Source organism: Mytilus galloprovincialis, chromosome 7, assembly GCF_965363235.1.
Source record: "Mytilus galloprovincialis chromosome 7, xbMytGall1.hap1.1, whole genome shotgun sequence".
NCBI classification, from domain to species: Eukaryota; Metazoa; Mollusca; class Bivalvia; order Mytilida; family Mytilidae; genus Mytilus; species Mytilus galloprovincialis.
In genome coordinates, this window is record NC_134844.1 from 87948991 (window position 1) to 87972079 (window position 23089).

The following is a 23089-nucleotide window of genomic DNA, read 5'->3' on the forward strand; positions in this document are numbered from 1 at the left end:
GGACGTGTCAAGATTGGTAACACATTTGAATGCAATATAAGTAATGCAATAATTTGGAACATTTTACAGTTGAGTACCACATGTCTTCGCATTAGCTTAGCTAAGATATGTATTTCTGAATTTGATCCTTTTTATATATATATCAAGATACCATCATATGACACGTGTTCACCACATGAAATGCAAATTATCATTTTTTTCTGATTTAGAAGGGATTTCCGGAAATAACTTTCTTCTGTAAACCATACACCTCCAATTGTACAAGTATCATCTAAGAACCGAGTTTGGGACACGTTGATGTGTGACTGTTTCATCCTGCATTAAGATATCTGTGATTTATTTGTTATTGGTAATTCTAATATGACGTGCTTCTTTAGCTTTGGGTACAGAGCCATGTTCTAATTGGAATAGAACATGGGCTGCACGTGATTGACGTCACCATTGAAACGGCAACGTCAGATGAATTTTGAACAACCCCAGAGATCAAAATGGACATTTGTGTTGGTGTTGCTCGCTAGGAAATAAAATTAAAACATTCTAAAAGTAAATTTAAATGTTTCTGTTCTTTTTTATTGATAAACTGTTGATTTTTCTATAAGGTTTTTCTTCATCAAATCAAAATGGCGACATTTCGAGCGTCTACTATAGTATAGGTCCGCTTCGAAGTACAAAAGTTCAAAACATTCCTATTAGAATCGAAATAATTCTATCATGCCATGCTCTGTGTTCATTTTAACATGGGTAGGCATTATATTTGTAAACATTTAATACCTCGCTAACGCTCGGTATTAAGATATTAACAAATATAATGCCTACCCATGTTAAAATGAGCATAGATCATGGCATGAAATAGTTAGTTCTTAAATATAAGAGTGAAGATACAATAGATATTGAACTGGTCGATAACCATTCATTGATACAAAGCACCCATACATCAATAATGTTATCAAATGTCAGCACCTGATACTGGAGTCTGTTCTTGAACATTATTAATTAGAAAAAAGTAAAATTACAAAAATACTGAGCTCCGATGAAAAATTCAAAATGCAGTGCGTGGTTAAAATCATAAAATCAAATGCCGTATTTGAATCATAAAGTAGATGATTATTTATAATATTTAACAATTGGATTAAATGCGGTCATCGAATAATCACATCCTGCATACATATCCCGACAGAAATTGTAGCAAAGCTCTGCAAAGGGATCAACATCCTATTGGAAGTTCAAATTAATGTATAACATTTGAACCATAATGTTAGCGTCTTTTTGAAAATTGTCGGGTGGTGTTTCACACATAAAAGAAATAAAGCGTTTAAATGTACATTTCGGACTCTGTTCTTTAAAAGTAAATTTCGAAAGAGAGGTGAAGATACTAAAGGGACATTTTAACTTTAAAAGTAATTTCATTTTGGTTCAAAGAAAAGAGTCGTTCTATTTGATATTTGACAACTACAAAATGACATCAATACTTTGGTTTTTATAATATACTACTAACAATCGAAAGAAAATATTCCACGCACGTACATGCTATCATACATGTACATTAATGACAATTAACATGGATTGTTTATGCATTTGATGTATGAAATTCCATGTAATGATGTTCTGAATACAACATTTTTTTTTTATTATGTTATATTACACATTTACATCATAAACAATTATAATGCGGTAAGAAGTATCATGGAAAGTACCACAATTGCAATTTAAATTATAGTGTGTATTGGTTACACTGATATAGTTTCTATAGACAAAAGTTTTGACCGCAAGTGTTTAATATTAAGACACGCAATGAAGATTTTTTTAATATCGACATTATATAAATAGACCTATTTGAGGGAAAACATTATCTGTATACGAATCCTTAGTTGAAAAAGACGCAAACATTGTAAGTATTTTTTCAATACTTTTTACCTGAAGACGATTTAACAAAATCTTATCAAAATATTTTATTGATACATACATTTCTTTTTTTCAATTGTGTCGGTTTGTTGCTGTCGCATTGACGGATACTTTTTATCACCCTTTATTAATAACGAACTTTTATAGAACTGGTTTTAGCCACCATCATACTAAAAGTTTATTCGACGTTTACATTAAACGACTATAAATCGCTTTCAACATATAATACTTTACATAGAAAGAAACCAATTACATCTGTTCATGCGTTGGTATAGAATCAGACTACAGTTGGTAAATTCTTTTACTTGATTTAAGCTTGAATAATGGAGTTAAGGAAGTTCGCTTCTCAGTTTCAAAATAGATAGCTTTCCATAACAATAGTATATATTGATAGGGGATTAATTGCGGAATCAAAAAAGCAAAAAAGTATAGGGGTCAATGAGCTTATTTTCGAGATATTAGTCATTGGAATTTTGGCGGGAAAATCTTCTTTCGACATTTTTCATAGCTTTATCATTGACCAGTTCAAGTTCTCAAAAAGTATTAAAAAAATAGTAAGATTTTATAAGAGTTTCACAAATGGCTTATAATTATACATGTAAAAGATTTAGAAAAAGAAAAATGGGGGTCCATGGGCAAAAAATTTGAAATGGATAAAACCAGGGGATTTCGAAAATCTGACCAAAATTTTAAAACATCATGAATAATATAGAGCATTTATTTTCCCTTTAGACACATTGTATCTCCCTTAATAGTTGTGGTTGGAATTTATGAATTGTTTATGCAAATACTATTCAGCGACTGCAGTGTTTCTACTGTAGATGTTGTTACCTGGTGTTTTTCGTTTTTTGGGGGGTTTTCTTAGAATTTTGAGTGTCTACTCACCTTTTTTATTTTGTTTTTGTTTTTGTTTTATTTATTTGATAAATTGTACTAAGAAACGAAAAATATATAATACACATATATTTTAATTTAAAAAAACATGTAGGGCACTTGTTTATGTTGTTAAACTGCTGCAAATTAATTGTTGATAAATTACCAAAACAACTACATTGTGAAGCAAGCAATACAATTGTGTTCGATTTACTATCTTCGTCAGATACTTCCCAAACAAGACAGGAGTATGACAGTCGTTTTTATTCATTTCGTAGGTTGATATTATTTCTCAGTTTTATAGACATCCTCTTAATCAAGTTCGGTATTTTAGTTATTACTTTTTATGGTTAAAAGTGTTCATGACACGTGGAAATATGAACATCAATTAAATGAATTGATATTTGTATACCATTTTATTGCATAGCAATATAAAAGGAGTAGGTCCGGTAAGGACCGATTTTGGCCTCAAATTTCAGTTTCATCTGACGAAAGATTTAGACCACTTTTTAAACAATTAAGTGTCTATTTCATATGATGCAATTAATTTTTGTGAAAGATTTTAACTTATTTAGTCATTAAAAACGATCAGATTCTGGCTCAAATATGAGAAATCTACCAAATATGCGGAAAAAGGTCATTTTTCAGATGGTTTTTGTCAAAAACGAAAGTGGCCGCATCCGTGTTCATCCGTGTTCATCCTCAATCTTCATATATGTTATGTATTATCATTAAATACAACTTCCATTTCAATATTTTGGATGAACACGAATGCGGCCACTTTCGTTTTACACGGAAACCGTCTAAAATTTAACTAAAATGCTGGAATTGTGAAGATTTCAGTAATTTAGCATGAATTAATGGTGCTAGTTCTCAATATATGTGCATTGTATTGGCAAAAAGAGCCCATATTTATGTAGCAGAACCTTTCTACTATCCAATAAATGACTAAAAGTTTACATTTTAACAATTTTGTACAACTGCTATATTTTGGGGCCAAAAAGGGGTCTTACTGGACCTACTCCTTTCCCACAAAAAGTAACCAAAAATTAGCGTGCAATAAAATCATGACGTCATCAACGACATAACCTTAGTTTAAACCGATTTTTACTTGCAAATATTATATTTCTGTACAATTAAAGGGTTATTGAATGGTAAGTAATACATAGGAGTATTTTCTTTTTTTTACCGGATTAAAACTCAAATTGTATTTCTTTTCTCGGTACAATGTTCTACAAATGTAATAATGATTTATTTTTGTCTTTTCAGGATATTAAGAGCTTGTCTATGATAAAATCATGTTATCTTCTTGTGGTTATAGCTCTCTACATAAATGATCTTGTTGCTCTAAAACAAGGATCAATGGCCTTACCGTTATACCAAGGCGGCTTTGGTACATTAAAAGGACATCATAGAGAAAGTCTTGTTGCTCAAAAACACAAGCCAATCTTTAAAGGAGAGTTGGCTCGGACTGAAGATAGTGGAACACGAGCAAATCTCGACCTTTCACATCGCATTAAAAACTGGGAGTTAAACGCAGGAGGCTTTGCTTCTTCAAAAGGACATCGAGGTGTAAATCTTGGTGCATCACACTATCGTAAAAACCTAAAATTAGGTTTATCAGTTTTTGGAGACAACCAGGGAGAACGAGGTGTGCTAGCGGGTTTCAAATGGAACTTTGGACGAAAGAAAACACACACTGCTCCGTTATTTTAAGTTTATGTTTCTAGAAACAAATTTGACTTTAAAAAAACACAAAGCAAATATTATTTGACTGTTTTGATATATGTTTTATTCTCCGATGTATGTTAATATATGTAAAAGGTCAATCAATTTTCTACATTAATAATATGAATTATTAATAGAGGCACAATTCTGTTTTATTATTTTTTGTTCAAGTATTGTGCTTGAGATTATCGGAGATAACTGATGAATACAAATGATTTCAAATGATTTTCATAGATATAGGAAGATGTGGTTTGAGTGCCAATCAGACTCCTCTCTATCCAAGTAACAATTTATAAAAGTAAACCAGTATAGGTCAAGGTTCGTCCTTCATAAAGGAGTCTTGGTTCACATCGAACAGCAAGCTATAAGGAGCCCCAAAATTTACTAGTGTAAAACCATCCAACGGTCTAATCAATATCAAAACGAGAAACGAGAAACGAGAAATACGTATGAACTATATAAACAGACGACTACTTCTGCAAAACAGATTCCTGACTGCAGCTAAGTGCAAAAAAGTGCAACGAGATTAAACGTTTAAATGGTACTAAACCTTCTCCCTTTTCTGAAACAATAGTATAACATCACAACATCGAAAGACACACTTCGATTGGAAGGCATAACACATGGCTATTTTTGTCACATTTCTAGGTGTAAAGTTCTTAATGTCAGAGTTTGTCTTGTATCCGTGTCCAAAAGATTAGTGTACAGGTACTATCTTAGGTCGTTCTTTTACTTATAATGGTTTAATTTGTACAAATTGTGACTTGGATGGAGAGTTGTCTCATTGTCATCAAAACGACATCTGCTTACGCATATATCAGACTTGAAATTAACTCGACAGGTAACCTCTCTTATTAATGTGTTCGACGGTCCGTTTATTGTGATGTATCCGGTCTTATACACGTATTACCTACATCCCATATGATTCTTTAATACACAATCACCAATAGTATGATTGGAAAAAACATGAATATTCCTATTGAAATCACCTGTGCCCATATGAACATGTTAATTTCAACTTAAATATACAAACAATTTGACAATTGAGTAACAGTTGTATCATGTTTATACACAATATGTTGACAAATTATGGTGTTTGTAATTATACCTTATGTAAGAATCCTTGGTTTTGATTGGTTGATAGCCAGTGTATTTTTCACCAATTTACTGTTATCAAATGAATATCGTTCATTTTTTAACGCCGCCGGGATATTTGCAAAGAGAATATGCCTTCTTCACCCTCTCTGCCGTGGTATTTGCCAAAAAATACTCTATCCGACTGGACGCTTGCAATGTCACGATCATCAATGCGTTTTTGAACGTTAACATTCGGTGTAATTAAACAGATATAGCATGTTCTTGAGGGGTATTTGCGAAAAACACCAGTTTTGAGAACGAATTTCCCTCGCCTTACCGCTCGTGAAATTTTACATTCTCTCGACTTGTATTTTTCGAAGATACCACTAAAGAACATGATATATCTGTTCAAAATGATATACCTTTGATGAGCAGATCAGTAAATGGTAAATCAAATTTTATAGTATACTTTAAAAATTTCAAATGCAGGTATAATATTGAAAAACATTGAGTATTACTCATTACCGGTTTATAAATTCATCCTTGATCGCACAATTTCAAACAAATCTCAATTATACAAAGTACATAACACTTTTATGTTATTGTGTGCAACACCGCGTTATTATCTTGCAACAAAGCTTATCAACAAAAAATATTATAGAAAATGACAAAATGCAAGATTGTGTATAAAAGGGCTTGCATTTGAATACTTTTTTTTATATATATTTGTCCTTCATAGAAGTAGGTAAAGATTTCTTTTGCACATATACGAAAATGTCCGCTTGTTTAAAGTATGTTACAACTCACTCTAACGTTCTGTATTGTTGCTTTCTGCTTTTATCTTTATTTCGTAATTGGCTTTTTTTAATAATTATGTTTTAATATTTATTAAGTCATTGTATTCTAATGTATTTGCCGATGTCAAAACAAATGTACACAATGCCACTACACATATATGGTAATGTACATGAACTTTCAGTGACACAAACGTCTTTTTGACTATCAGGTCATATATTACGACCAGTTACATAAGAAGTGCTTATCCATAAACGTGACAAATTGAAGGTCAGATGGTATCACCTATCAACAGAAAAGCTGACAGTTTTAGGACTTGAAGGTTCCACTATAGGTATCTATTGTATAAGTTCAGTCGACAGAAAAACTGAGCAATGGTGTATTATAATATATTCTGTATTTTATCTTTAATTGGAAGTTCCTACTCACAAGTTATTTCAAAAGGAAAATGTCCAGATGTGAAAGTGGTATCCGACTTTAAGCTTTCATCGGTAAGTTGAATAGGGAATCGTGTATCTATATTAGTATTTTTAATTGTCAATTGTTATCTGTTACATCTTTGTTTTTATGTGAAAACGTTTGTTTATACTGAATCAACAAGGTATAGTGAATGCTTCTTATGGTTGTTTTTCTTTTCGGTTTATAAGCGCACTGGTCAAATGGTCAAATGGTCAAAAACTCTAACGCAGTGGTGTGTGACTGACCAAAGTTCAGTCATTTCAATCTGAATATTTCTGATAAGTTTAAGAGAATATAAAGTTTGATTTGTATGGAAAAGGATGCTCATTCTGTCGACATACCAGATGTTACTCCTTTTGATGTCTTTGTATTTTCCTCAGTGTTTTTTATAACTTGAGTTGTTTCTTCTTAATTGAATAACAAGCATTAAACATTAACAAAACTACTGTTGTCTTCACCGTTTCTCTTTCTAATAGTTTTGAACAGCTCTTCGTCCGTTAGTGAACATTCGTCGATCTTAACACCATTAAACCGTTTAAATCCGCTGCATTTGTTTGCACCTGTCCGAGGTCAGGTATTGGATTTTTAGTAGTTGTCGTTTGTTGATATAGTTCATAAGTGTGTCTCGTTTTTTTATATAAATTAGACTATTGGATATTCCGTTTAAATGGGGTTATACTAGTCATTTCTGGGGCCCTTTATATCTGGCTTTTCGATTTGAGTCAAGGCTCCGTGGTGAAGCATGTACTTTGACATTAACTGTTTACATTTATAAATTGTAACTTGGATAGAGAGTTGTCTCATTGGCACTCGTGTCAGATCTTTTTATATCTAATTTATCACTGGTAAGTTTGTATCAATCAGCTTAAAGCTTTGAGTCACAATGATTATTCTTAGTATGATGAAGCCCATTATTTCAAATACGGGTCTGGATTAACGAGTAGTCTTCCTTAATCCATAGTTACCCTTTCAAACTGACGTTGGTTACAAATACAAAATATTGTTATGGATTGAGTTCTTATCTATACAATATAATTTTTCATCATATACTTATAGGACATCATGGGCTTAATTGTACTCCATAATAAACTATTTTGTACATATATTTTTCATTAAATTACTTTAGCCGTGTACTATGACTTACGTTATAAACTGCTTTCGGTTATAATAGCATGCTTTTCTGTTATTTTATCACATGACACATCAATGGTACGTTTTTATTTGTAAACGTAACAAACTGAGACAAAATAAGTATTAGAAATCAGGAAAATAAATAACCAAAAATTGCGAAACAAATAATGCTACAAATGCAGTTTTTCAAAAGTTCGAAAACAGTTTTTGTCTGTACGTTTTCTGCTTAATTATATGATAAATGGAACATAACATGTAATTTTTCATATCAGATCCCATGGTCAAATTCATCCCTTGAGCCCGTCGAGTCTTGAACTGATATCATGATAAGGGGTCAGATACCAAAAATGCCATGTTATAATCTATATAGATTTTTATATCTGTCTATATTCTATAGTATCTTGGAGACTGGTACGAGATATACAAGTTTAAAGCAGATTTTGAAAATGGTCAAAGTTGTATCCATGCAAATTACCAAATGAAATCAAATGGTCATATACAAGTATATAATAGAGGGCAAACAGAGTAAGTCTAACCTTATATTATAACAATATATAGCAATATATAATAAACAGTACTGAACTCTATAAAATTAACTATTTATGACAATTTTGCCTATTATCTGTCTATTTTTTTCTTACTATGAACAGAAATGTTCCGCAGACAATTGTGCGTTGAACCTTGTTTTGGTTATCTAGCTTAAAATCACAATGCATAACAATCATTTGAAACAAACACCTTAACTTTTGTAAACATACATGATAGACATGATAGACATGATAGATATACAACACAACTAAACAAAGTCGTAAAAGATAACAAACAATTGAATCTAGTATGATATAGTAGAAGATAATTACCTATACAAAATTTCCCTATCATGTTCAAAGTAGGGGAACTATAAATACGAGTGTGCACAATGACGAAAAAAAAAGTGTACATCTTCTCAGAACCAACCAACGTCCGAATTGACTTAATTTGAAATTTTAAAAGAAGGATGAACAAATACAAAGTTACCAAAACCGAACAAAAGGTATAAAAGACTAAATAAGGAAAACTTCAAAATTAAATGAAAAACCTTATTGATTGTTGGTGTTTACAGCAATTTTTCAATACGTTTTGTTCAGTCAGTCAGTTTGTTTTGTTACTGGTACATGAAGACAATAAAAGAATCTATTAATTTTTTGCGGAAACACTAACAATCTGTGCAATTCAGATTGAAATTTGACACAACTGCTTCTTTTGCAAATCATAATGGACGGCAGTAGTTCATTCTATTTGTTTGCCATACACAATTTTGGAAATTTTCTATTAACATCAGCTATATACGAAAAAGTATGTAAATGATATAAATCTTTGATGTTCCCTGTTACGAACAAAAAATAAACATTTAATTTTAAACAAAGTTTCAATAAATTAGGGCAAAAAAGATGTGGTATGATTGCCAATGAGACAACTTTCCACAAGTGACCAATTGACACAGACTTTAACAAATATAGGTCTAACTACGGCCGTCAACAATGAGCATAGCCCATACCGCATAGTCAGCTATAACATGCGCCGAAATGACAAATGTAAAACTACTCAAACTAGAAAACTAACGGCCTAATTCAGTTTGACTAGAATTTTTAAGGACAAAAATAAAGAAATTCAATTTGATAACAAAACAAAAGGACTCCTTAAAATAAAGTTTTGCATGACAAAATCGCATGGATCGAGTTAATACACCAATATTTTTGTTATATATTTTTTGATACAGATTATTTTAATTTGAATAAAACATTTCGACCAGATACCTCATTTGCAATTGACTAACTTCGCAAATAGATGGCACCACCGTATCACTATCAACAGCGGACATTTGTATGTTCTATTTTCTTTTCAGAGATGGAAAAATAACAACTGCGATTGGTGACGGATACAACCCAGACCCCAAAGAACCAGCAAAGCTTGCCATTAAATTTTCTCCAGGTAAATATTCAGCTGTTATCGTTTTTGTTAGATATATAAGAAAGAAATAAAGGAAGATACCGTGTGTATTGTGTAAACATGCAATAGAGTTTGATGCATACCAAGCATTACATGTAGACGGGCGTAAAAAGTTAGCGCTATGTTTACTCGCGTTCACTTCTTGTAAATGCCGCTTTTTCTGCAAAATTCCAGCAGACATAAAAAGTAAACGGGCGTTTGCTTAGACGTTTAGCTATTCCTTAGCGACAAAAAAGGAAAGGAGTGTCTTCTATTCTTTTAAACAGTTAACGCACGTTCACTTTTTTTTTAGTAAACTCGCGTTTACGCAAATCGTATCCTGGATACACTGACTTTACTGATTTTTTGCACTTAATACAAGTTATTATTTCGAATTAAAAGTGTTTTTAATTGTAACGGGTTTAAACATATAGTATTACGTAAAATTTTAAGATAAATGTCATTTTAACAAAATTAGAAAATGAACAAATGTACACGAAGTTTATTTACTAATTTAAATAATAAGTTAAAGTGAAAAGTAAACGTGCGTTACTTTCAATTGCACGTGAAAATACAGTTGTGAAATTTGTAGTAAACGCCGGTATACTTTATTATACACGTAAAAATGAACTTGTGAAATCTGAAGTAAACATCCGTTCAAAACTGACTAAACGGACAAAGAGTAAATCATTAGACATTTCCATTTTGACCGCGTTAACGTAATTATAGTTTTTAATTTAAATTAACCAACAAAATATTGCATGCTGCGTTAACGTGCGTTTACTTTATGTAATTCTTGGTCTGTATCGAACTGTACGTAAAACTTTGGTTTAATTGAACGTAACTCGCAAGTTGAGGGGTACTTCTATTCAGTGTTAAATGAGCGTTTGGAAAAATAATGCCATATACATGTAGCACAAAATATTCGGCAAATCAAATTCTAATGACCGCCAATTAGCTTAACAGTCGCTTGATATTGACTTATACCTCAAACCTAATTGTATTCATATGAATTACTGAATCAAGTACATTATAAGTAGCATGATTTGTTTTTTGACAAATTTGATTTAATAAACTGTAGTTAATATTTTCCTTTGTTTTTTTACATTAATTTTAAGTCGACACAAGTTATTCTTTGTTTTCTATTTAGCTTTGTATTTTACTTCTATCATTTTTTTACATTTTGTTTCAATTAGACCTTGAGTTGAACTTATTTGAGACATAAACACATGGTGAAATTAGATTGTTCTCTTGGTTCCTGTCCTCGAAATATTTTAACAATATGATTTTCTCTTATAACAGTTGCTCCATATGGTAAATACTGGGTATTGGATACCGACTACACATCATACTCCTTGGTTTACTCCTGCACAGATTTATTTTCTGTTACTCATGTCGAGTTCGCCTGGGTACTCTCTAGACAAAGAACACTGGATGCAGCCATTTCATCTCGACTTTTTAATATTATGAAATCTTATAATATAGAAACTAGCAACTTTTCGTCAGAAAACCAAACAGATTGCAAAAACTAATAATTACATTAGATGTATGTTTCATTATAATACGTTGTTCTGATTGGCTACATGCACATCATGTGTTATTCCTTAAGCAAATGCATCACTCAATAAAACTTATCATTCATGATAACACGAGGTCCCACAATAAAGTGCACAGGTGATTTAAATTAAAAAAAATATAAAATTCGTGTTTTCATGATCCTATAGCTAAAAAATGTAATGATAAGTATTGAATGCTTCTTTTTGTAACTTCATAGGGTTGTAAAAGCGTTGACCGTGCGTACATTTTTAGAATGAAGCGCTTCGGTCAACGCTTTTACAACCCAATGAAGTTACAAAAAGAAGCATTCAATTCTTAAATAAACATTAATGCAACGTATATTTGACTAATTTCAGTTTATATAACATGTAGTAGAATTAATCGTTTAATGGTTGATTGGCTGCTACTGTAATGGTTTATCTTTTAAAACAAAGAATGCTCATGAAATTTCACACCTCTAAAGCATCATGCAATACTGTATGTATTATATTAAAAAATACGTAATGATCAAATGTTAAATAAATTATAAGAACTGATATGGTGTCTTCTTTTTCTTTCCATTCACTGAAATTATACATGTTATAGGTAGAGCGGTTGTTTATAAGTGTCAAATTAACAAAATTTCATATGTTATACAAAATGTTTTACTAAACATGCTTCGAAGTTAAGTGTGATGGCCGTTTGTCATAATCAAGTATACCTAATGGTTTAGGCATCTACTTGGCTCAGCCTTTCGATTGTAAGATGTTCTAGATGTAAGGAAAAATGTCATGTGTGCTATTTTCTGTTCTTCTGTCATGTGTTTGTTTATTTGACACCTTCTCCGTTGCCATTCTCGTTTTTGATCTATTTGCTTCCCTATTTTCTTGATTCAAATACATTTTCAAAGTCAAGAGAAACTACCATCACCCTTTTATATTCGGTATGGAATATTAACCATATAGATTAACTCATAACAGAAAACAATTTTTTAGTGTGTTATATTTTCCAAATATCATGCATGTATCAACAAGAAACGGATAAATGACTGAAAAAACTGGACTAATTTGTGGTTCTTGCGATACCTGCAAATTCAGTTTAGAAAGTAAGTTAGTATCTTTTTAGTGAGATTTATGAGATTCTCACATCCACATTATGACGACAAGCCTAGAAATACCAAAACATAATACACATAAACCCCAAATTGAATTGGGGTTGTCTTAGTTGCCCCGAACGGTATTTTTTCTTAATTTTTTTGTAAGACTTGAAATACATTTATTGAAATCACCTGAATATTATTTACCTTGTATAACCCAGGGAAGTATACACAAGGGGCTCTTTGTTAACAATGATCCGATGTCCAGGGATAAATGGTGGACTCTATTATAAAAAAAATCTATTTTATTTTTTTTTGGCATACATAAGTTAAACATTCAAATTAATTTCACAGACATAGTTTGCGTATAAAATATTTATAATATTCTACAGTAAATAAAATACACCAAAAGTCCCCAAAAGACACACTACAATTTACACAATAATTTACCGGCCAATTTACCTTCACTTATAATTGACATTTAATTTTTTGTACTTTTAACACCTGAATTACATTGTAATGTGTTGGTCAGTGATTTTATAGGTCACATGCTCGATATTGCCCTGAACGGTATTGTCTTTTAATCACGGCGCATAAAGGACACACACACAAGAAATAGTACAATCTTGACTACACGGCTGGTAATTGTGATAATATTAAAATTCGTTTAACATGTATAATGCTGGGTACTTACCATTGCATTTTTTGTATTGTTCACTAAACCTACCATGATAGTATAACTGTAAGCAAGCGATTAGGTGCCAATCGTTCAGTTGATTATACACGACAAAGTTCAACTTAAAATTTATTCTTTTTAAATGTAAAATAGTGAATACATGTTATATTTTTTGTTATAGTTTTCAAGATTTAGTTTTGTTAAAATGCGCACAATATCCCAATTAAAGGTAGAATAGTTCATAATTTGAGTTACAAATTTTACGTAAAAGTAGTAGACACGCAGAAGGTATAAATGTAACATTTCGAAGGGTACCTTGAAAATATGATGGTTAGATTGGCCGATAATATTGGCCATCTTTTGAATTTTTATAAATTATCTCTTTTAATCAAACTCATCATAGATACCAGGATTGATAACGTGATGTCCTTGTAGTATATCGCATACTGTCCGCTTTCAGTTTATTGGGTCAATTATGAATCAACTAAAAGTAAAAATTGGGTTGAATATATAATCAAAGCTTTTTGTTGATTTTGTATCAGACGCTACGCTTGGTTTCTTTAATTTATATTTTTCATTATGATCAATGATCTATTAACATGTCATTTGAATACACTCATACTAGTGTAAATACTAGTATATTGGGTTGTTTCTCAATTATATAATTGAATAAAGGCCTATCAACATGATCAAACAAATAGTTATAATATCTAAATGAACCGTTGTTGAAAGATTTAATTATTCTAACTGACAACAGATCGATGCAGTTTGAATTTATTTGATTAATATAATCAACAAATCTAATTTACGAGCGTTAATGCACAAATATAACGAGACGCTTATTAAGTTTTAAAATGGCGAAAACTAGACGTGGTCGTTTAACTATTTCAGCAAATATTATTCTGACGGCATCTTTAATTACCAGGGTAAGTCAATAAATTTATACGATTTTAGAGCTTGTCATTAGATAAGATAGACAACAATTATCACTACAAAAATGTCAAATGTTAAAATAAACATAAAATTCTATCACTAAGATTTTAAATCCAGCACGTTTGTACAGAAATGTATATATTTAGGTTAAATTTTTATTTTGTCATAAAGGTTAAACTAAAATATTCCAACTTTTTGCCTTCCATTGAACATCGATGTTTCGAAACAAATAAACAATACATTGAAAAACTACTTTAACACAAAATAGACAAAAAAAATACTTTAATAATTAGGCAATAGGAATTTCACCAAAGACAAAGTGTGGACGTGTTAGCAAGACAACTGGTTACAAATTGCATTCACTGACGTAAAAAATACTTAGAGAGCAAACGACATTTTGACTATCTAAGTTTGACGCATGGTTTGTACACGTAAGATACTTCAAATAAGGATATTATTGCCTGCATATCAAAGTTATTTATGAAGGAAAACTAATAATATGATATATAGAAAATATGCAAACGATTTTATTAATTCAGTGTTTATCTAGTTGCATTAATAACCAATAAAATCATTTCTCAAATAAAATCATCACGTTTTCATTTTGACTATGCTTGTGACTTAGCAAAACAGATGATAAAATACAGTGACATTGAAAACTGTAAAACGAAACAAAATTGATTTTTCAACGTCTTGACCTCAGTTAAAAGAAAGGGTATTCATTATACAGATGTGATAAACATTTAAACTAGGATAAAGGCGCTCTTTTTATTGTTTGTACTTTGTGATAGACAAAAACAAATACAAAAAATAGATTATTTTACGAATTCACTACATTGATGTAGGCATCAAAATCATGCATTTAATTAGATAATAAATGGTACACAATCTGTATAGTATAACTTATGTTGCCTCTATTAAAGTATATTACAGTATATACTATATGGTTCGACTTGTTGTTTTAGATCTTGAAATATTGAGCAGACATATCTTTATTATTAAAAACTATATTCTCTCCTATATTGTGATTTTACTGTAAAAACACGCTACTGTTTGTATTGACAATGATAGGGTTCATTTAAAAAACAGACGGTATATAAATGAACTTTTCAAGGAAACCCAACAAGTCGAAGGGTCTTCAACAATTACCAAAACTGATACCGTAAAAGAGGGATGAAAGATACCAGAGGGACATTCAACCTTATAGATCGAAATAAAAACTGACTGCCATGGCTAAAAAGCGAAAAAGACAAATAGGAAAATAATAGTGTACAATAATTAATATATAACACTATACACTAAGCATCACGAACCACATCAAAAACTCGGGTGATCTCAGATAAGCTGTGAAAGAAATGAAAAAAAAATTTACCAGACGCAACAAGATTCTGATTTCATTAACATTTATTCAGACATTTATCAAACCAAACCAACAAACCAATGACTTAAGACTTGTAACAGACATATCCTATAATGCATAGGGGTTAAACATATCAAATTTTTACTGCACACATACAACACAATGTCCAAGTTTTTTCTTATGTGAGAAAGCAGCTGATAGAATAAGCCGTTTATTGGCTTAATAGGAAATTGAATACGATGGTTTTTTTTTGTTTCGTGTCAAGGTATGTACACAAATAAATACATGTAAACCTAGAGAAATGTAGAAATTAGGGATGAGAAACGGAGCATGATGGGACCTAGAAAAAAATCGATATTTTGAAAGGGTTTCTATGACTGATTTTCACCACTGGATCAATGCCATTGCTGGTGGACGTGTCGTTCCCGAGGGTATCAACAGCCCAGTAGTTAACACTTCGGTGTTGACAGGAATAACAATTATGTGGTCATTTTCATAAATTTCCTGTTTACAAAACTTGTATTTTCTTATCCCAGGAATATTTAGTTGTTGTATTGAAGTTTTAATCAGGAAACTCTGTCCCAACGCTAGTGTCAAATAATATAATTTTATGCTTCTGATTTTTTCAGACTTTATCTTTTGGATTTATAATAATGGCAATCTTCATCAAAGTCGGCGACGACATTTTGGATGCTGATGTCATAAAAATTGCGGATTTGCAAGATGTTGCCGGAATGCCATTAGGGACAACAATGAAATCAATTGTGTTTTCTTTAAATGGAATTTTTGCGTTGGAACTTCTGACTGGGATATTTGGTATATGGGGAGTTATTGGACAGAAGAAACCGATGTTAATAATAGTAAGTATCTAGAAACAGAACACATTCAACACGAAATGAAATAAATTAAAGGGTACATGACTTGTAATGTGTCAGTATTCAAACGACAATAAACCACAAACACACATTTTGTATTTTACAATTAGGCTTAAAGTTAATGCCATACCAACCAATGACAACAGAAAACAGACAACAGTAGTATACCGCTGTTCGAAATTCATCAATCGATTGAGAAGGAAACAATTCGGGTTACAAACTAAAACTGAAGGGAACACATCAAAGGTAAGAGGCGAACTACGACACAACAGAAACACAACATTAAAATGTAACACACACAGAAACTATAATATAACAATCGACATTTTCCTGACTAAGTACAGGACATTTAAAGAATAAAATTATGGATTGAATCTAGTTTTGTGGTATGCCAAACCTCCAATAACAATAGCATATAAAAGGGAGAACAAGACAATATTTAGATAGACGAAAAAAGCACTTGAAAATCTCTTGATTAAGGCAAAGATACGAATAATGAATGTGCGGAATTTAATTCTAAACCATTTGAAAATATCGATGTCGGCTGAATTAATCATTAAGCAATGTACAGATGATCAATTTACCGTTTAATTCAGTATACCCATCAAATTTAAAATGTGATCCGAAAAGTTCTCGCTTCGAAAATCGCGACTTCCGGATAGCGTACAGAATAGTATCTACACTGTGAATTATGTCTTTTCATTTTGTATATTTGTAGACCGTTCTGATGAGCTCATTGATGATTATAATATACAGTATATATTTAGTCATCCTTTCAATTTTATACCATGAGGATAGTAACCTTGCTTTTAACATAATTTGATTATAATGTCAATATAATTTGCAAAACAAAAACAGAGTAACGGGAATCCTAATAATTTAGATGTGATATGAGGGCGAATAAGACAACTCTTAAGTAATCCAAGTCACAATGTGTAAGAAGTGAACAATAATAGATAAAAGTACGACAATCAACATGGATCATTTGCTTCCACTGAACAGCCCGCTAAATAGCATAACATGACCAGTTTAAAACACTACTTATACGAAAAAAATAACGGTTCAATTTACATTTTCAAGAAACGAAAAAAAAAACCACATAAAAACGACATCCTCGAAACAGGATCCTGACTCAGGACATTTGCAAACAAATGCAGCGGGTTTTAATGTTTTTCACAGCCGCTTACCTACACCCTAATCTGAATTAGAAGTGTAACACTGCAGTTAAGAAGTACACACTGTAAAACATCAAGTGAAATGGTTTAACCTTATCAAAAGTACGTATTAACAAAAACATACACATACACAAACAATGGAATTATATGCGACTGTAGTACAATTGAGAGGTTTAGCAAGCTATAAAACCAGGTTCAATCACCCATTTTCTACATAGGAAAATGCTGCAACCAAGTCAGAAATATCACAGTTGTTATCTTGTGATATGTTTGAGCGTTTGATTTAACAATTTGATTAGTGACATTCAGTTTTGAATTTTCTCGGCAATCAGCATTTCTGTGATTTTTTCTTTTTTCCGTCATATTAATATTAACTCATACTAATTCCCCAAAACTAAATACTAAAGAAACACACCGATTTGATTAATGTGTACAACCACGCTGTCAGATTCGAATCATCCAAACATAAACATGATTAACACTCGTATTACTTATCATGATTTTAAAATACTAACGTTACAAAAAGATTGAACGTAAGAATATGACTAATTAGATAAATGTGAACTAGCTGATCAACAAGAACAATATTTGTGTTAGTTTAATAACAACTTGTCATGATCCTTGATGTATATGTGGAAAATGTGAAATCACCTAAATACTGAACTCCAAGGAAAATTAAAAACGGGATCCGTTCTATACAAGTTTTTCTTAATTGTTGTATCTGTAGGTTTGATATGACACCTGCGAAATATAAATGCTACCCCAATTAAAAGTAGAACTAATATGTTCATCTTGATTTCGAGACAGAAGTACTCAACACGAATTTATCAACATATATATTTCAAAGTTCGTCAGGTGGCTAGTAAGATACAGTAACAGACTCACACCATTGAACCCAGTTGTAATCAATCCGTTCAAGAGAGTCTTTCAAAGATCCACCATCGAAGGCAAAGTCCATATCAGTCATTGCATATCTGGTTATCTTATGACATGGTCTGTTCACCCTTCCGGAGCACCTGAAATCACCCCAGTTTTTGATGGGGTTCGTGTTACTTATTCTTTTATTTTCTATGTTGTGTCTTGTATACTTTTTTTTGTCTGTTTGTCTTTTTCTTTTAAGCCCTAGTGTTGTTAGTTTATTTGCGATCTATGAGTTTGTCACTTTCGCCCCTAAGTACAGTCCTTGGATGGTGTAAACTTCCCACTTACACCATACAGCATTACACCATACACCATACCCCATTACACCATACACCTTGTACCGTTACACCATACACGTTACACCTTTACACCATACACCTTACACTTAACACCATACACCATTCCCTATTCTATCTATACAATTCGAAATTACCCATAATGCAATTAAATTTTAAATATTAAGATTTTTATTATGTTTATGCTTACAATCCGAAAAAATGAAAATAAAAAAAACTTCGTTTGTTACAAATGAAAGGTCGTACACTATCATTCACACCATTCCCGATCGCACGTTACACAATCACACCATTCCCCTGACACCATACACCATAGCACCATACACCTTACACCATTGCACCATATGCCATTCACCATTACACCATACACGTTGTTTTGGGAAGTTTACACCATCCAAGGGCTGTATATTCATGTTTCTGTTTGCAACTGTCATTTTATCACGGGAAGTAAAATAAGGTAAGCAAAAAACGAACATCTAAATTTTAGAAATAAAGTTCAAGTTGTAAAAATGACAAAATATTGCACACTTTACAAGGTGGTAAAGATAAACAGTATCTGAAATCTGTATCACGTAAGACACATCATCAGAAAAAAATGTGTATTCGTTCGATACAAAAAAAATGAGAAAAAAAAAGTTAAATCATTTGATACAACAAAAATGTGTCGTTAGTTGTTACAAGTAAAACTATTTACCGAGTCTGTAATTTATTAATGTTTTATGTATACACACCATAAAACGGAAGGTCTGCCAACGTCATCAATATGTTTTCAGTTATACTTTTAGAAACGCCCTTGTGACTTATCCTCTATGTTTTTGTTTTTATATTATTAAAATTTTTAATTCCTATTTTTAGAAGTCATGCTTCAGGGAAACATTATTTAACTATATCAAAGCTTATTCAGCAGGCTTACATTATATTTCATCAACATATTTCTACAACACATTTCCAAATTTTCTTTCCAAGGTAAGTTTTTTTCTCAATTGAAATGTATGTAAAAACAAACAAATAAAAACAAAAAATCACAGATAGGCATATAGATAAAGTAGATTAGCAAAAATGAAAGACAAGAATACAGAACTTTACAATAGCACAATAACTTTATGTATATAGAGAGTAACGGAATATGCATCAACGAATCACAAAAAAAAAGCATAGACGTAATGCACATACGCATAAATTAAAGACAAGAATACATAAATTATTATAGAATAGTAACACAATGACGGATGTATAAGTAAAGAGCCACGAAATATGTATCAAAGAAACATAAAAAACGCATGTAGACAAAGCACATTAGAAAACATGAAAGACACGAATATAAGAATTATCAAAGACCAATAACACAAATGGCAAATTGACGGGATGTACCAGCACAGAGTCACGTCAAATTGATATAAAAAAACAGACTAAACAGTAAAAGTAATATTCGTAACGATAAATTAAAGAATACTATAACTTGTTGTTAAGATAAAACAAATCGTCAGTTACCTGACACTATATTTCAATACCATCGTGTATAATAATTTGAGGGTTGAAACGAAATATTTATCAACAATGTCATCGAACCTTCTGATGAACCTTTTTTTTTAGAAAATGACATATGCACAGATGTTTTTCAGGCTGGTTATAGTTTTGAATCTGAAACGCATATATATTGTCAGATAAATATAAGACTTCATATTGATTTTGAAAATCATTCAATATAAAACTAACTCTTTGAAATATTAATATTACATGCATTTGACTTTAATAAAAAAAAATGTTTAGACGCAAAGAGAAGCGTTGAAGCTATAGAACAGTTAAGTATTCAATCGCATTTACATAAATATGTTACACTCAAGGTTGTTTGATTCCTTCGACTTAAGAAATGAAATCAGGGACATTCGTTGCCCATATATATCACTTTCACTTCTCATACTTAACAGACACTTGTATTTTTATGTCGTTTTTTTAGCTAGGGTGTGAAGGAAGAGGACAGTCTGGTATTTATTATTGCTATGATATCTACAATGAACAGCTGACTAGTTACTTGCAGACATATTTGGGTTTGATTGTGACATGTTGTGTTTTCCAGGTAAAAAACCCAACAATTTTAAGGGACTTACTGATTTGGATTTGGGTGCTTTTAATAACAATAGGATACAAAGTGAACATTAATAAGGCAACAAAAACATAATATTGACAACAACAAATTGAGCAAAACAAACAGACCTAATTTGTAAAATTGTCAGAAATGTGGTTACAACAGTCAGCATTGTGTAATAACTTTAAGCACTATAAAACAAATATCTGTTTCAACAAAGACAATCAAAATTACATGTAGACACTCAATAAAGAAATTACATAGGCAAAACTGAAAGACAAGCATACAAAAAATTACCGTAGCACAATCCCACAATGGCGGGATTAGTAAATAAAGAACCACGATCAAAGTATAATTCCAAGTATGGACTAAAGAGTAAAGGTAAGAATTATACAAAGTCAAAAAAGAACACTTTAACAAATTATTCAGAAGATAGACAAGGGTAGTATCTAGAATATAAAATTAAAGATCATCATGTGTGTACTGTGAATTCGAGGTAGATAAGGAATATTTTTCAACGAGGTGTCTATATCTTTCGGTGAAATTTTTATAGGAAAAATGACGAAATTTCCCATGTCTAAAACTTGCTCCATCCACTTTAAGCCAAGACGCTCGTTATTATCAGAAAATAAACATAACTTTACTTCTTGTAAATACTCGAGGATTTACTCTAAACTGTCAACAATCAAGTAGGTGTATCTGTTAAAATGATAATTTGTTTATATGTTTTGAATTCGGCTTGATATGGTCATAGCATCGAAATGCCCTTTTGAAACAAGGATGAGATTATATCTGGGCCTTTAAAAAGTCATTATAAGTATTTTTTGAAGCGTACGATTTTGTATTGATGATTTAAAGCAACAACTCATTGACAAAGAAAATATGATTTGATTCCTGATATATAATTTTTTTTTGCTGGTACCATTGTGTTAGTACTCATATATCTATTTTCGGAAAATTATAAAAAAAATTATCTGAGCGACACTGATGAGTCTTATGTAGACGAAACGCGCGTCTGGCGTATAAAATTATAATGCTGGTACTTTTGATAACTATATGTTCGTCAATGATGTTGTATGTACAAAAAGTCATATACAACACGAAACTCGATGTTTGAATTTGTTAATATACGATGAGAAATTAAAATAAACATAATATGTTTCTTACTACCCTAAAACAAGTATTGGCCAGTGATGACTACTTCCTTTATTATAAAACAAACAAATTACAATTGATTAATAGCTGGTCTTCAAATTACGAAAACAAGGGAAAGGACAATTCATAATACTCTGTTTTTCTTTTAAAGGCTATAACAATAGTTGCTGTAGAATATACGTACAGAAAACTTGAATTTAAAGAAAAGAAATCAAGCATTACAAATAATAAGTACTACTTACTATTGACAATACAACATGGAATTTTCAGAAATGTGTTTAATTTTGCTAAGGATAACTGGAAAAGGTAAGAAAGAGTTTTCAAAATACTTTGTAGTGGCATATTTAATTAAAGTGGCGGTTTATGTTGAATTGTGACTTCATTTAAAATGCACCATACGCCATAATTTTTAACAATGTTTAAAATAAGAATAGACTTATGTGTTTTTGCCCTTAAAACAGCTTTAAGTCTCTTTAATTATATTGTTCGTTTCAATATAATTGATCAATTGTTTTATTAAACAGATGTAGATTTTTAAACATTTTTCCTTCTCAAATCGTAAACGAACCAATATAATTAGACGACCAATAGTGTCACTTATAATGCCTTCAAATTAAAAAAAAATCATAAAACATGGCATAAAAAAAATTCATAAAACATGGCATAAAAAAAAATATTTTTTAAACAAAACACATCCAAGGCAAACAAAAACACTATTTGAAAACTAGTTTGGGAATATTTTATTTTCACTTCTTTTCTTTAGTGTTAATCGATTAATACATTGAGATTCCACCACTACAACAAATGTGCTACGAAATTTCGCCTCTCGAAACAGTTAAATCTTCAAAGCGAACGGCTTGCCGAGCTTTTTCAACAATTTAAATTCAACTGTAATGAGTAAAGAAATATCGTTGAGGAATCTGTTTTTCTTATGTGTTTTCCCCTTTTAACAAACAAATTGCAGAAAGTTGTGTCATTTTTATGTGACGTCATCAGACATGGTCGCTAATTTTCAGGACGTCACAATTGGATACTTCACTAGTAATG

The 23089-nt window shown here is 31.2% G+C and overlaps 1 protein-coding gene and 1 long non-coding RNA gene across 2 annotated transcripts; both read left to right on the forward strand.

Annotated features, from left to right (window-relative positions):
- Positions 1–6682: 6682 nt before the first annotated feature.
- On the forward strand, positions 6683–12028 carry LOC143082034 (apolipoprotein D-like). The gene is made up of 4 exons (XM_076257615.1): positions 6683–6866; positions 8363–8490; positions 9851–9936; positions 11236–12028. The coding sequence occupies exons 1-4, from the start codon at positions 6750–6752 to the stop codon at positions 11463–11465; spliced, it is 561 nt and encodes a 186-aa protein (XP_076113730.1). The 5' UTR covers positions 6683–6749; the 3' UTR covers positions 11466–12028.
- A 7626-nt stretch (positions 12029–19654) lies between these two features.
- On the forward strand, positions 19655–22341 carry LOC143082035 (uncharacterized). The gene is made up of 3 exons (XR_012980229.1): positions 19655–19767; positions 20759–20878; positions 22194–22341. It is a non-coding gene; the product is annotated as an uncharacterized LOC143082035 (long non-coding RNA).
- Positions 22342–23089: the final 748 nt, after the last annotated feature.

Excerpts from the sequence above, each read along its gene's own strand:
- LOC143082034 (XM_076257615.1), top strand. The coding sequence starts at position 6,750 with ATGGTGTATTATAATATATTCTGTATTTTATCTTTAATTGGAAGTTCC. Across the intron at positions 6,867-8,362 it reads CCGACTTTAAGCTTTCATCG|TATCTTGGAGACTGGTACGA; the intron begins GTAAGTTGAATA and ends TATATTCTATAG. Across the intron at positions 8,491-9,850 it reads TATAATAGAGGGCAAACAGA|AGATGGAAAAATAACAACTG; the intron begins GTAAGTCTAACC and ends TTTTCTTTTCAG.